At 41.0% G+C, this 15,546-nt stretch overlaps 1 protein-coding gene across 6 annotated transcripts in view; it reads right to left on the bottom strand.

Moving 5' to 3' along the window:
* HNF4G (hepatocyte nuclear factor 4 gamma) overlaps window positions 1-15,546 on the bottom strand; it is a 184,547-nt gene that overhangs the window by 57,433 nt on the left and 111,568 nt on the right. For 2 of the 6 annotated variants that reach the window (XR_005749522.1, XM_040354452.1), the window contains exon 1: window positions 8,856-9,060. The exons of 2 other annotated variants lie outside the window; for them this stretch is intronic. Coding sequence is in view for 2 of the 4 variants with exons in the window: in XM_040354452.1 (XP_040210386.1) it covers window positions 8,856-8,970 (115 nt within the window). In the remaining 2 variants the exon portion in view is untranslated. Of the gene's footprint in view, window positions 1-8,855; window positions 9,061-15,546 lie in introns of those variants that run through there. 2 more of the 6 variants (XM_040354451.1, XM_040354453.1) reach the window with 2 other exon arrangements.

Raw genomic sequence — 15,546 nt, 5'->3', positions numbered from 1 at the left:
TTACCAACAATATTGGACCCTTTAACTAAAAAGATGTCAAATGAGTTTGTTTTACCCAAGGTAAATGGTCATTGCAGACAGGAGAAATCCAATCAGCGATAGTATTCCAGACAACAGATCTCAAATCCCACCGAATATAGAAGAGAAATGCCGCAATAGTATAACACCGCTTTATTTTAAAATAAATAAAAACAAAAGGACAGCCAAATGGCTCCTTACTTTATCCGGTGCCCAAGTCCCGGCACTGAGGCTGCTGCGCGTAGTATCAGTAGGAGAGAGCAGGTCTCTGTGTGTCTCCGTGTGTGCTGGCGTGCGTTCCACCTCCACCAACCACCAACCCGAAAGTAGCGTGCGTATGCGTGACCAGTGTGCGCCTCGACGTACGTTTCGTTAAGGATTACGTCATCAGGAAGCGTGATGATGACGTAATCCATAACGAAACGTATGTCGAGGCGCACACTGGTCACGCATACGCACGCTACTTCCGGGTCGGTGGTTGGTGGAGGTGAAATGCACACCAGCACACACGGAGACACACGGAGACCTGCTCTCTCCTACTGATACTATGCGCAGCAGCCTCAGTGCCGGGACTTGGGCACCGGATAAAGTAAGGAGCCATTTGGCTGTCCTTTTGTTTTTATTTATTTTAAAATAAAGCAGTGTTATACTATTGCGGCATTTCTCTTCTATATTCGGTGGGATTTGAGATCTGTTGTCTGGAATACTATCGCTGATTGGATTTCTCCTGTCTGCAATGACCATTTACCTTGGGTAAAACAAGCTCATTTGACCTCTTTTTAGTTAAAGGGTCCAATATTGTTGGTAAGGAGTCAATTTACTTATTCACGTCGGGTGAATGTTTGGTGAAGGCTTCACTTTCTACTCAAGATATCTACTTTCATCACGCAATTATTATATACAATACTAAGGACTTTTTGATCACAAATTCATTTCTTTTGCACAATAGCAGATATTATATTCATATATATGTATATATCTCATATGTCATAATTGATATTTCTATTGATAGGCATTCGATATTAGTATATATTTATGCACTGTTTAATTATTTAAAAATTGAGCGCCCCCTTCCCTCACTTTTTTTCTTTTTACTCATCATTCAGGTAGCTGCTATACATAGTTTTATTGATTTATATTTTTTCACTGGTTTTCACCATTGAGTTATTTCAAATGTGGCGCAAAGATTTATACCATACCAATATTTATGGAAAGCTTTGATATTTTTGTAAAAAAAAGGTACATGAATGCTATATTGGTGCAGGCATGAGTAAGCGCCCCCCCTCCCCCTCCTGAACAATACCATGGAGGGGTGGGGGCTTTGGGGCATGGAACTTCATCCCCACAACCCTGTGCTGTGGGGCCCGGGGGGGCCCCCAGATCCTGCACCCCCTATGTGAATGAAAATGGGATGCATAGTACCCCTTCCTTTTTACCAAAGAAGAGTAAAAATAAATGAAAACAGGAGGCAATTTTGACAATTCCTTAATTAAAAGTAAAAAAAAAAAGTGTCCCCCAAAAAAAAAGGAAAAAAAGACTCCACTTTTAACCACTTCAATACCAGGTACTTATACACCTTCCTGCCCAAGACAATTATCAGCTTTCAGCTTTGTCGCAATTTGAATGACAATGCTACAATGCTACACTGAATCCAATCACATTTTTTATCATTTTGTTCCTACAAATAGAGGATTATTTTGGTGGTATTTGATCATCTCTGCGATTTTTATTTTTTTGTGCAACAAATAAAAAAAGACCGAAAACTTGGAAAAAAACAAAGTGTTTCTTTGTTTCTGGTTTTTTTTTTGTAAATAGGTACCTTTTCTTCTTCAATTATGGGCACTGATATGGCTGCACTGACGGGCACTGATAAGGCGGCACTGATGAGGTGGCACAATGAGGTGGCACTGATAAAGTGGCACTGATGGGCACTGATGATGGTGGGCACTGATGGGCACTGATAGGTGGCACTGATAGGTGGCACTGATATGCAGCACTGCTGGGCACTCATAGGTGCCACTGATGGGCACTCATAGGCAGCACTGATAGGCACTCATAGGCAGCACTGATGGGTACTTATGGGTGGCACTGATGGGTACTTATGGGTGGCACTGATAGGTGGCACGGAGGGCACTGATGGGCACAGATGGGCACTGATAGTTGGCCCTGATGGACACTGGTGGGTAGCACTGATGACACTGGTGGGTGGCATTGCTGGTCATTACAAATTTTCTTTGTGCCATAATGGTGCCAGTCAGTGCCCATCCACATGTTAGGTGCTTCCCTGGTGGTCCTGGCAGCTTCCATGGTAGTCCAGTGTGGGCACGCAAGGGGGGGTTGCGCTAAGAAACAATCAGTGCGGACCCCCCATCAGGAGAGCCGCCGATCGGCTCTCCTCTACTCGCATCTATCAGACATGAGTGAGGAAAGGCAGATCAAAGGCTCTTCCTGTTTACATGGTGATCAGCCGTGATTGGACACGGCTGATCACATGGTATAGAGCCTCCGCCAGAGGCTCTTTATCGAGATTAGTGTAGCGGTGTGTCAGACTGACACACTGCACCACTGATCACCGCGATTTGCGCCAGTCCAGTCAGGATAACTAGACCACTGCCCGGCTGTCAGTTTGCTATTGGCCAGGCAGGAAGTGGTTAACTAAGGCAAACCTCTGGCTTGCCATTTGACAATTCTTATATATCTAAGGGTGGGACCATCTGGCGACGTCACCTGGTGGCACCATTCCTTGTGACATCACCGACCCAGCATGCACTGTTAAAACCCAGATCTTGTCACCCATCTGAAAAGCGATCCATGGTAGATCACTTTTCTGAGGGTTTTTTAATAGTTGAGAAAAGATGGTCTGCAACTCCTTGCTTGTTCTTTAAAATCTTCAAAATGTATTCATTCTCCAGAGAAGACACAGACGCAGATGTAAACGCGTTTCCTGGCAGCACATGTCATTAATTAGCAAATTAGTAGATAGTCAGGGTTACTTGGAGAGGTGAAACACCATACATGGACAGACATAGATTCATTAGAGATACAAACATGATTGGTTGCGTGATCAAAAAAGGACATTTAAATCCAAGAAAATAACAATACAAAATCTAAAGCTGAATAAACAGAAAAATAAGAAAAAAGTAAGAAAAAATGCCCAGTGGGGGGAAGAAATATATATAATAGTACTAAAACGGAATGTAAATGTAAATCTATGTCCCATCTGAGGTTTTTAATAGTTTGTGGGGAGGCAATATGTGGTGCAGTACTTACCCACCAACATGGGGAATAGGGGCTCATTCACATAGGTACTAAAAAAGTGGTAAAAATAGGTGACTGACCCAACATTAACAAAGAAATAGAAGAACTGATCAGTGTCATGCAACCCTTCTATATTTACCTGCACATGGGCATGTTGGCTCCGCTTTCAAGAAACATGGAATGCGGTAGCATTACAAACTGTGCTGGGACAATTATATGGAATACTTTACACTTTTTTGTCTGTACACCCTGTGGGCTTCTCTCCCATACCCTTTGAAGTTCTCCCATCCCCACACTTTCCCTCCGATCCCTCTTTCCACTAATCTCACAGATGTAAGGCTACATGTCCCCCTTTAGGCTGGCCATACATGGTCAAATTTTCTTTCGAAAATCAGACATTCCATGCATTTTATGATCCGATGATGCCACCATTGATTTCGATATTCGACCAACCAAGCCTTAAATTTCACCTCCTGTTGCTACAGAAAATAATTTTCGTGGCTGGGAGTCTTCTTTTCTTTCCGCAAATTTTTATTTCTCGCATGATTCACCCATCATTGATTAGAAAATCTTTTGTTTTTCCAAAAATTTCCATCATTCCCGATTACTCAAATTTGATGGCCGTACGAAAATCGGCTGTTGCTACAGCCCACTAATGATGTGAAATTCGAACAAAAATTCTTAGATAAGATTTTCTAAAGAAAATTCTTTCGAAATTTGACCAGTGTGAGATTTGACCTTAGATGAATGCGATATTGTCACATAATAAAATATCTCATCCTTACTCCTCCAACAGGATACAATTATACAAGAGGTATACCAATTCGCTTGTAGAAAAAGATATTAGACCAAAAATGTATAGTTGTATGTGCTCCCCTATTTTTTCTATACGATCGAAGACACAGTCATCCCATTCCGTGATTGGCAAAATTGACGTAAACAAGCTTTATGATATTTGAGGTTACATATTTTTTTTGTTTTGTTTTTTGTAAACAATATTGCCTCTATTGGAAGTTATGTACCTTACTGCACATGATTGTGTTGATAAGTCTATGCAATGTACTGTTAAACCTATTCAAATTCTTGGAAAAGAAAGAAAGATAAATAGGTTTACTGCCCCTTGACAGCTCCATTCACTCAGCTGTAACAGTATTAGACAGGGTTGCACACACACACACCATTGCCAAATGCAACCCATTCAAGTGAATAGGGTGGTGCAACAACTGTCCACACAGTTGTAGGGCAGTGGTGTAAGCTTTTCAGGGTTGAAACAGGTGGCGAGGAGGTGATATATTATTTGGTGAGGACATACATTTGCTAGGTAAGAGGAATTGGCATTTATCTACGTGTGAATCAATCACAGAGCTTACTGCTGAAATACATACTGTATGCAACAATACAACAAGTTTATCTTGGTCTCATCAGAACACAGGACCAATTTGATGCAGTGTGTGGCATATGGTCTGAGCACTGACAGGCTCCACCCCTTCAATCTCTGCAGCAATGCTGGCAGCACTCATACATCTATTTCCCAAAGACAACCTCTGGATATGACGCTGAGCATGTGCACTCAACTTCTTTGGCGACCATGGCAAGGCCTGTTCTGAGTGAAACCTGTCATTTTAAACCGCTGTATGGTCTTGGCTACCATGCTGCAGCTCAGTTTCAGGGTCTTATCAATCTTCTTATAGCCTAGTTCATCTTTATGTAGAGCAACAATTATTTTTTTCACATCTTCAGAGAGAGTTCTTTGCCATAAGGTGCCATGTTGAACTTCCAGTGACCAGTATGATAGCGTGAGAGAGAGCAAAAACACCAAATTTAACACTCCTGCTCCCCATTCACACCTGAGACCTTGTAACCATAACGAGTCACATGATACCAGGGAGGGAAAATGGCTAATTGGGCCCAATTTAGACATTTTCACTTAGGGGTGTACTCACTTCTGTTGCCAGCGGCTTAGACATTAATGGCTGTGTTTTGAGTTATTTTGAGGGGGACACCAAATTTACACTGTTATACAAGCTGTACACTCACTACTTTACATTGTAGCAAAGTGTTGTTTCTTCAGTGTTGTCACATGAAAAGATATAATAAACTATTTACAAAAATGTGAGGGGTGTACTCACTTTTGTGAAATATTGTGTATATATATATATATATATATATATATATATATACACAGTATATATAGGGCCAGATTCAGAGAGATCGGCGCATCTTTAGATAGGCGTAGCGCATCTCATATGTGCTACGCCGTCGTAACATTGAGAGGCAAGTACAGTATTCACAAAGCACTTGCTCCCATATGTACGCCGGTGTAACGTAAATGGGTCGGCGTAAGCCCGCCTAATTCAAAGTAGCAAGGCAGTGGGTGTGTTGTATTCGAATTAATCGTGACCCCATGTGAATGCATGGCCGAACGAACGGCGCATGCTCAGAATTACATCGCAAATGCTCCCTAAGATATGACGGCTCAATGCGTACGACGTGAACCCAACTTCCGCCCAGCCCCATTCACGTACGACTTACGTAAACGACGTAAAATCCGACAGCACTTCCGACATCCATACCTTAAACGACTTTACGCTGGAAAAACGCCTTATGTAAACGACGTAGATTACAGCGACGGGCGCAAGTACGTTCGTGAATCGGCGTATCTAGCTCATTTACATAGTTGATGCGTAAATCAACGGAAGCGCCCCTTGCGGCCAGCTTAAATATGCATTTAAGATACGACGGCGTAGGAGACTTACGTCGGTCGTATCTTGGCAAAATTCAGGCGTATCTCATTTAAAGAATCAGCGCATAGAAAAGACGGCGCACATTTGGACTTACGACGTCATATCAGTAGATACGTCGGCGTAAGTCTTTGTGAATCCGGGCCATAGGCTATTTAACCTGTTAAAAAATATGTAGTTTTGTCTATCTAATCCGGAAGTACTGCTCTTCCACATAGCACAGGCCTTCTTAACAGAGGAGGGCCTGACCTTTATCTGCTGCAGTATGACTCCCACTCACAGATCCCTCCTCACCCTGTGAATGGACAGTGAACAAAAAAGCAGTAGAGCTCATCTCTCCTTCACTTTGTTCTCTCTTACAATTAGCAGGCTCCTTGCACTGCAGTGCAACTGACTGGCTTTATGTACTACTGCCCCCCCCCCCCCCCCCCAAATTTTTGAGCCCTGCTGTACAGTGGGCTGCTAGAGGCAGATACCAAGTCAAATTCATGCCCTTATGCATGCTTGCCTTTAAGTACCATGCTACCTCTCCTAGGGTGACAACACTCGCTCAATGTACTATATTAGCAGCACTGTCACTAGGGTTGCCACCTGTCTGGGATTCAGACAGACAGTTCAGGTTTTGAATAATGTGTCTGGGTTTCAGTCCACCTGAAACCCAGACCCAATATTTAGACAGGAATGTGGCTCAGAACAGGGCCTAACAGGTGGGTGAGGGGACACTATGCACGCCACATTACTATTATCTTTGGTGCACCCAAAGGTGTCCCAGATCTGTTACAATCCTATAGTGTATGCTAAAAAAAATTAGCCACCACATAAAAGGACCTGAGCTTCAAAATATGCATTTTCATAATTTGGTTTAGTTACACTTTATTTTCCCAACTAGGCAGATATAAAATCCTACTGCATTATTGCTCCCTCACTGCACTACATTAGCACTGTTGTCCCCGTAGGACAAAAAGTATCTTAGAACGACAAAACACCTCCCCCATTCCACAATGTGTCTGTATGTGTGTGTGTGTGGGGGGGGGGGGGGGGTCTGTAGTCTTCAGAGAGAAGTCAAGCCCAGCTGGTAATAATGTTTGAGATTTCAGTGCAGCTTTATCAACTCACTACAGAGAGTTGGAAGCAGATATGTTTGCACTTGAACATATAATCCTAAATGCTTCCAATCAAATATTTAAGGACACAAAAGAAAACAAATAAGATAAAAAAATAAATGGGCAGACTCGATTGACTTCTCAGTCTTTGTCTGCCGTCACTTTTCTGTTTCTATCTATGTTTCTATAACTTCATTGTTAGACTTGGTATACACTTTGGGCCAGATTCACATAGCTGCGCGGCGGCGTAACGTATCTCATTTACGTTACACCGCCGCAAGTTTTACGGGCAAGTGCTTGATTCACAAAGCACTTGCCTGTAAACTTGCGGCGGCGTAGCGTAAATCCGTCCGGCGCAAGCCCGCCTAATTCAAATGGGGCGTGTGTCATTTAAATTAGGCGCATTCCCGCACTGAACGTACGGCGCATGCTCTGTTTTGTAATTTCCCGCCATGCTTTGCGCGAAATGACGTCGCACCGACGTAATTTTTTGAACGGCGACGTGCGTTACGTCCTTTCCTATTCCCGAACGTCTTACGCAAAAAAATTTTTTTAAATTCGACGCGGGAACGACGGCCATACTTTAACATGGCTGGTCTATTTTTACACCACCAAAATAGCAGCCGTAAATTTACGCCGGGAAAAGCCGACTAGCGACGACGTAAGAGAATGCGACGAATGCGCGTACCTTCGTGGATCGCCGTAAACAGCTAATTAGCATACCCGATGCGGAAAACGACGAGAACTCCACCCAGCGGGCGCCGAAGTATTACAGCTACGATCCGAAGCCGTACGAAGCTGTACGCCTGTCGGATCGAAGCCAGAAGCTGTCGTATCTTGGTTTGAGAATTTCAAATAAAGATACGATGCGGCAAATTTGAAAGTACGCCGGAGTATCAGCAGATACTCCGTTGTACTTTTTCTGTGAATCTGGCCCTTTAAGTTTTTCACTATACATGATGAGTATCCTGTAATAGTTAAAAGAACGGCTGAATATGTAAAATATCATCATGCTGGACAAAACGCAAATCTGAGTATGGCTAGAACTGCTATTGTAGAAAAGCTTTGTAAGCCTTCAGTTTAATCACAGAGATTGTATGGTTACAAGAGGTAGTAACTCCATTTGCACTTGTCGGCTGACCTGCTCTATCAGAAATGAGAGACCTGCAGTATACATTATCTGTCTAGTGATCCGTATAGCTGTATTACAAGTTTATTTACATTTGGATAGGATAAAGACATAGTATGAGCTGAGCAAATAAATACAAAGAGGAGTATTTCCTACCATTCATTTTTCTTGATGTAAGTTGACAAAATGCATTCTATATACTAACATGCCAAATTAGTTAGTAGTAGTAGTTTCAATAATCAGAAAGCAGTTGTAGCACTACTTGACCAGAAAGACCCCCCGGTTCAGGCCTGCCAGAATTAGCATTAGTATGAACAGTTCTTTACTGTCCTAAAATCACAGATTCTAACAATATCTTATCTTACATACAATCATTTTTAATACATTTTTTGTTCCATTAAACACATTAAATGTACTTAATGAGTTTACAGTACTCTGGTAATAAAAGCAAACCACAGTGTATTAAGATAAGGAAATAAATGTTTAACAATGCTCATTCTTAGCCATATGTTCTTACCTTCACAACGTAATTATTGATCAATTTTCAGTTTAGTCGCATTTCATTTGGCGTAGTGTATATCAATAATAAAAATAATAATAACTTACCAATTCCAGTATATATAAGTTGCATATTCTCAAATTCCAGACAAGTGTAAGTTGGGTCTAAGACATCACTATAGTTAGCCATTTCCATGTCCATTACGGAAGTATAATGTTTCATTGCCAGGTAGGACACCCAGAGACTTTAAGTTATACCCTCTACTCTGTTCCCTTAGCTATCTAAGAAATACATTTCTGCCTAATGAATTCTGTGCTGAAGGTGGAGTCTTGAAAATGCTTCTGCATGCTACTTTCTACCTTTACCTCATTTTTTATGGTACTTTGAAACAAATCTTCTGATAGTCTTGGAATGCTCAGCGAATATTCTTATCATAATGTTGTTTGTCTTTTTTTTTTTTTCTTTCTTAGCAGGCAAGCTTAAAGGATACCTTATAATGACACATCTATATTTAATCTAATAAAGGTGAACTTATCTTAGGTTTATCATTCACATTGTAAAGATCAACATGTTTACACAAAAGTTTTATAATCTTTATAAGTATAACATATAATTCAGCATCAGCATCACTGGAATCAATGCTGCAGCTCTAAAAGTGGGAAAATATGTATTTATTTTTAAACTATTTAATATTATATACCTTATCTTTTTTTATGATTAAAGCAGACTAACATTAACTTATAGTGCTTTTTTAGTGAGTACCTGTTTACCTGAAAATAATTTTCTCATGCAACTCTCACATTTTTAGTTGCCTGCCGTATACAGTAACAGACAAGTAATTAGCAAGTATGGCTGCCACCATTTTTTATTTATTATTATAAACAAAATATACTATTTATGCATCAACACGTTAAACAATACATGTATGCTTAACTTAAAAAACACTGTATACTAATGTAGAAAATGCACCTATGGTGTCATGGTCTTACCTCTCTCCTGTCTCCTTCGTTTGACATGTGCTGGCGGCCATCTTGGTTTCTGGGTCCCTTGTAGCCTCCCACCCTGCGGCTCCTTCTTCCGACTGGGAGGAGCTGGATGCCTGGCTCATATATATATAGGAGGTCTGTGGCTCTGTTCCTTGCTTGGTCCTCCTGTGTTCACATGCTTCTAAGACTGCTGCTGCTGCTGGTTCCTGATCCTGGCTTCGTCTGACTTCCCTGCTGGTTCCTGATCCTGGCTTCGTCTGACTTCCCTGCTGGTTCCTGATCCTGGCTTCGTCTGACTACCCTCCTGGTTCCTGACCTCTGGCTTCGCAAGACTCTGCTTCGGGTTCACCATCCGTTTGGACTTTTGCTTTAATGCTTGATATTCAATAAAGCCTTCTTATTTTCACTTATCTCTTGTTGTACGTCTGGTTCATGGTTCCGTGACACTGGCTTGGTCCTAGTGTCACGGAACCATGAACCAGACGTACAACAAGAGATAAGTGAAAATAAGAAGGCTTTATTGAATATCAAGCATTAAAGCAAAAGTCCAAACGGATGGTGAACCCGAAGCAGAGTCTTGCGAAGCCAGAGGTCAGGAACCAGGAGGGTAGTCAGACGAAGCCAGGATCAGGAACCAGCAGGGAAGTCAGACGAAGCCAGGATCAGGAACCAGCAGGGAAGTCAGACGAAGCCAGGATCAGGAACCAGCAGCAGCAGCAGTCTTAGAAGCATGTGAACACAGGAGGACCAAGCAAGGAACAGAGCCACAGACCTCCTATATATATATGAGCCAGGCATCCAGCTCCTCCCAGTGGGAAGGAGGAGCCGCAGGGTGGGAGGCTACAAGGGACCCAGAAACCAAGATGGCCGCCAGCACATGTCAAACGAAGGAGACAGGAGAGAGGTAAGACCATGACATATGGGAGCAGAATAGAAGCGGGGAGGGGAGCAGGCCATGATCATTAGACATGTGCATTCGTTTTCGTCTGAATGCATTTTTGTCCGAATTTCAGTTTGTTAAAACGATAACGAAAGCACAGATAAAACGAAAACCGAAAGATCCATCATAAACAAATGCTTTATTTTCATTGTTGTTGCGGTCGAATGTGCCTAACCTTAACTCTATTAGTCCAATATTATTCTACATAAAGAGAAAAGATTCGACATTATAGAGACATGAAGAAGAGTCGACATAGAGAGAAAAGATTTGACATGGAGAGAAAAGATTCGACATAGAAAGAAAAGATTTGACATAGAGAGACATGAAGATTCGACAAAGTAGCTAAAAACATACGATCGCAGCAAGCGGACATTTATGGTGAAATGCTTTGCCCCTAGGCTATAGAAGAATTCTAATGTTGGTTGACTAGTAATAATAATTACTAAATATAATTATTATTAGTTATACAACATTAGAATTCTTCTATAGCTTGTAGGCGGAACATTCGACTGGAAATGTACGATTGCGGCATCGTACAGTTTCATTGCTCCGTCAAATCTTTTTTTTTTTAAAGATTCTGTCCAATCTTCTTTTTTTTTTTTAAGATTCCGTCAAATCTTTTTTTTTTTTTTTTAAAGATTCTGTTGAATCTAGTTAGAACATTCGACAGACACCATAAGCCTTCAATGACAGATTCGACCTTAATTTATTTGGATTTTCGGAGGAATGCATTTTTTTAACGAAAAACGAAATAAATAAAAATGAATTTCGGGAGTAACTAAATACATTTATTTTTCGGACGAAAACGAAATTCCGAAACAAAATATTTCAGTGTGCACATGTCTAATGATCATTGGATACATGTTGGAGCACCCTCAGGGCTGGATTAACATAGGGGGTATTGGAGCCGTAGCTCCAGGTCCCTGCCTGAAGTTAGGCCCAGCCCAGTGAGTCACGAATGCTAAAAAGAACATGTCACTGTGTCAAGTAGCTTGAGTATCAAATCCCTATATATTCTAGAGAACAAACCACAGCAGTGGAAGAGACGAGGATTTGGGATTTTTCAATACTGATTATATAAACCAAAGGTAAATGTAAATAGAGATGTAAACAAGAAAGAAGAGAATATTTAAAACCTTATGATTTTGTTATATAACATTTAAAACAATACAAAAGTGCTAAGTCCGGCCCTCCTATAGTAGCACTGCTCGGCGCTTAGGAATTCACAATCACGGTCAGGATTAGGACGTATTTACAATTTAAGTCAAGTAGAACTAACACATAAAGAAATAAATGTCTTAAATATGGGATTGAAGTATGGTATGAAGAAACCCATTAATCGTTTTAATGTTTATATCGATTTACATCAGGAAATTAAGCATTTAGAAATACTTTTTAGGAAAAGAACCTTGCATAGTGAGTAACGTTGTGAACCCTATTAACACTGTTGATAGTGGGTTAAAAAAACAAATCATTGTTTAACCTCCCTGGCGGGATGATTATTTAAGAAAAAAGGTGCTGAAAGCGGTACCATTATTTGCAAGGAAACTTGGCGTTTTATTCTGTAGGCCTGTAATTCTTAGGAATAACTCACTTAAATGTTTTTATGACGAATTTCCCCACAAATCGCTATCGCACAATTCTGCAAGTGATTATAATTTATTATCGCTGTTTTTTAGCTGCTCTAAACCCATTTTTGACATAAAGGGACACTTTTGGACAATCTACAGTTTGCAGGCAGAAAAAAATGTTTTTATTATATAGAAGAACATGTAGGGCACTGGGCAGACCACTAGGGACAAGGGGGGGGGGTGTATTTTTTACATACAGTACTGCAATCTATAAGATTACAGTATACTGTATGTAAGGTGTTTGTTTACCTTTTTGAATTTGGCACCGTTCTTCGCCCCCGTGCATTGTAACGTCGCAGGGAACAGAGATCGGCGGCACACAGAGGCACTGTGTGAATCAAACAAGGTCCCGCTCGCTCACACAGCGCGGTGGCATCGCTGGATCCAGGGACAAGGTAAGTAAACACTGCCTGTGGATTCAGCGAGGCGAGCCCGAGTCTGACTTGGGGTTACCGATCGTAGCCAAAAATCTCACCCCGAGTCAGACTCGGGAATACCGCCAGGCTGGTTAATCCTCTAAACACTGCTAATCACCAAGTAGAGGTGTTTAAAGGCTTGGTACTATGAGATTTAGACCAGCTTAAACCCAGAAAGGAGGTGAATTTTAAACATATACAAGAAGGAATCGAGATGCTTGAAAAATGTAAGGACATTGTTATAAGGCCAGCAGATAAAGGGGGAGGAGTCGTGGTACTATCCAAAGAATTTTACTATAATCAGATTCTGGAATTGTTATCAGACGACACTACTTACAAAATACTAGATGGTGACCCTACCCAAGCCTATAGGAAGCAATTGGATACTCTAAATAATATAGGAGCACGATCGGGGTACTTTTGATTAAGGAACAGGGGTTCTTATTACCTACAAGCAGTAGGATCCCCACAATATATACTTTACCGAAAGTGTAATCCAGACTCGTGCATAACAAGTTGATCTGGTAGGAAAAGAAGAAGTGCTATTAGTCACAGCAGATGTATCCTCCTTGTATTCTATAATACAGCATGATGATGCTCTTCTAGCATTAAATTGGGCCCTCAGTCAAAGGGAGGATCTCCCTCATGATCAGAAAGATTTTATCAAACATGCTTTAGACTACTGTCTATCCCACAATTATTTTTGGTACGCCAATAAATTCTACACACAACAAAGAGGTGTATCGATAGGTGCTAAATTTGCACCGAGTATTGCGAACCTCTTTATGGCGGAGCGGGAAGGCAAGGTGATTTTTAAAGATATGAAAGCCTAATTGCTGTTTTATAAATGTTTTATCGACGACCTCTTTTTTATTTGGGCGGGATCTACTGAGTCATTATCTCAGCTCAGGGTGTTGGAAAGTTGCACTTATTTAGACTGGTGTATTATTTTGGTGCTTTAGCAAGCATGTTATATAATATACATCATGTTTTTGCGTATGGAAAAAAAACTAATAAATAAATATTTAACCTTTATCCAGCCTGATAAACTCTAAATTACTCCCCTACATAAGATTCTTACATTTTTTGAACCATAAAGAACACATTTTGTTTTACAAAAAGGCAAGGGCCTACTTACATATCATGTGGCCTATATACTAAAAGGTTACAGCGCTACCCCTCTTTACATAGCTACATATATATACTGACTTGGGATAATATTCCTCTACATATGTTCAGTGTATTGTTTTAAATATGAAAAAAACGTGCTTGAATATATATTGTGCATATATATGTTAGAACCTACAGTATAAGGTTTTTTTTATGTGTTTTCTGCTTTTACTAAGGAATATCTAAAAGTATTCAATCCCCTTGAAATTTTCCACCTGAAGGGTCTGGAATGGATATTTGGGGGGAACCACACATATTTTTTTTTTATTTGACACGGGGTTCCCCTTAATATCCATACCAGACCTGAAGGGCCTGGTAATTAAAAAATTTTTATGAATGACTTTTCTCTGTATTGCCGGGAGCCGACAATTCATTATAGCCACAAGTGATTTTAAATGACTTTTTTCCTTCAGGAATTACATTTTGTGCAGGGACAGTTCTAAGCACAGGAAACTAGGAATATTTCAATGTTATTGTTTCACTTTAAGCATGATTAACCACTTCAGCCCCGGACCATATTGCTGGTCAATGAACGGGCCCCTTTTTGCGATTCGGCACTGCGTCGCTTTAACTGACATGTGCGCGGTCGTGCGACGTGGCTCCCAAACAAAATTGACATCCTTTTTTTCTCACAAATAGAGCTTTCTTTTGGTGGTATCTGATTACCTCTGCAGATTTTATTTTTTGTGCTATAAACAAAAATAGAGCGACAATTTTGAAAAAAAAATAATATTTTTTACTTTTTGCTGTAATAAATATCCCCAAAAATATATAAAAAAAATATTTTTTTCCTCAGTTTAGGCCGATACGTATTCTTCTACATATTTTTCGTATAAAAAAATCGCAATAAGCGTTTATTGATTAGTTTGCGCAAAAGTTATAGGCCCAGATTCTCGTAGACGCGCCTATCTATAGGCGGGCGTAGCGTGTCTCAGATACACTACGCCACCGTAACTTAGTGAGGCAGGTCCCGTATTCTCAAAGAACTTGCGCCCAAAGTTACGGCGGCGTAGTGTAACTGTGCCGGCGTAAGCCCACGTAATTCAAAGTAGGCTAGTGTGGGCGTGTTTTATGCTAATGATTCGTGACCCGACGTGATTGACGTTTTTAACGAACGGCGCATGCGCCGTCCGTGAATGTATCCCAGTGCGCATGCTAAAAATTACACCGCAAATAGTCAATGCTTTCGACGTGAACGTAACTTACGTCCAGCCCCATTCACAGACGACTTACGCAAACGACGTAAAATACGACGCTGTTCGTACGTTTCTGACGTCCATACCTAACATGACTTACCCCTGCTTTATGAGGGGTAACTTTACGCCGGCGTATGTCTTATGTAAACGACGTATCTTGCTACGCCGGGCGCACGTACGTTCGTGAATCGGCGTATCTAGCTAATTTGCATATTCAACAAGGAAATCTACGGAAACGCCACCTAGCGGCCAGCGTAAATATGCACCCTAAGATACGACGGCGTAGGAGACTTATGCCGCTCGTATCTAGGCAACTGTGAGGCGTATCTGAATCGTTTCTATGAATCAGGTGCCGAGTTGCGATGGCCCGCACTCAGAGTTACGACGGCGTATCTGGAGATACGCCATCGTAAACTCCTACGTGAATCTGGGCCATAGTGTCTACAAAATAAGGGATAG

This window comes from Rana temporaria, chromosome 5 (genome assembly GCF_905171775.1).
Source record: "Rana temporaria chromosome 5, aRanTem1.1, whole genome shotgun sequence".
NCBI classification, from domain to species: domain Eukaryota; kingdom Metazoa; phylum Chordata; class Amphibia; order Anura; family Ranidae; genus Rana; species Rana temporaria.
The sequence above is the reverse complement of the archived record's forward strand: the minus strand, read 5'-3'. Positions and strand labels throughout refer to the sequence as shown.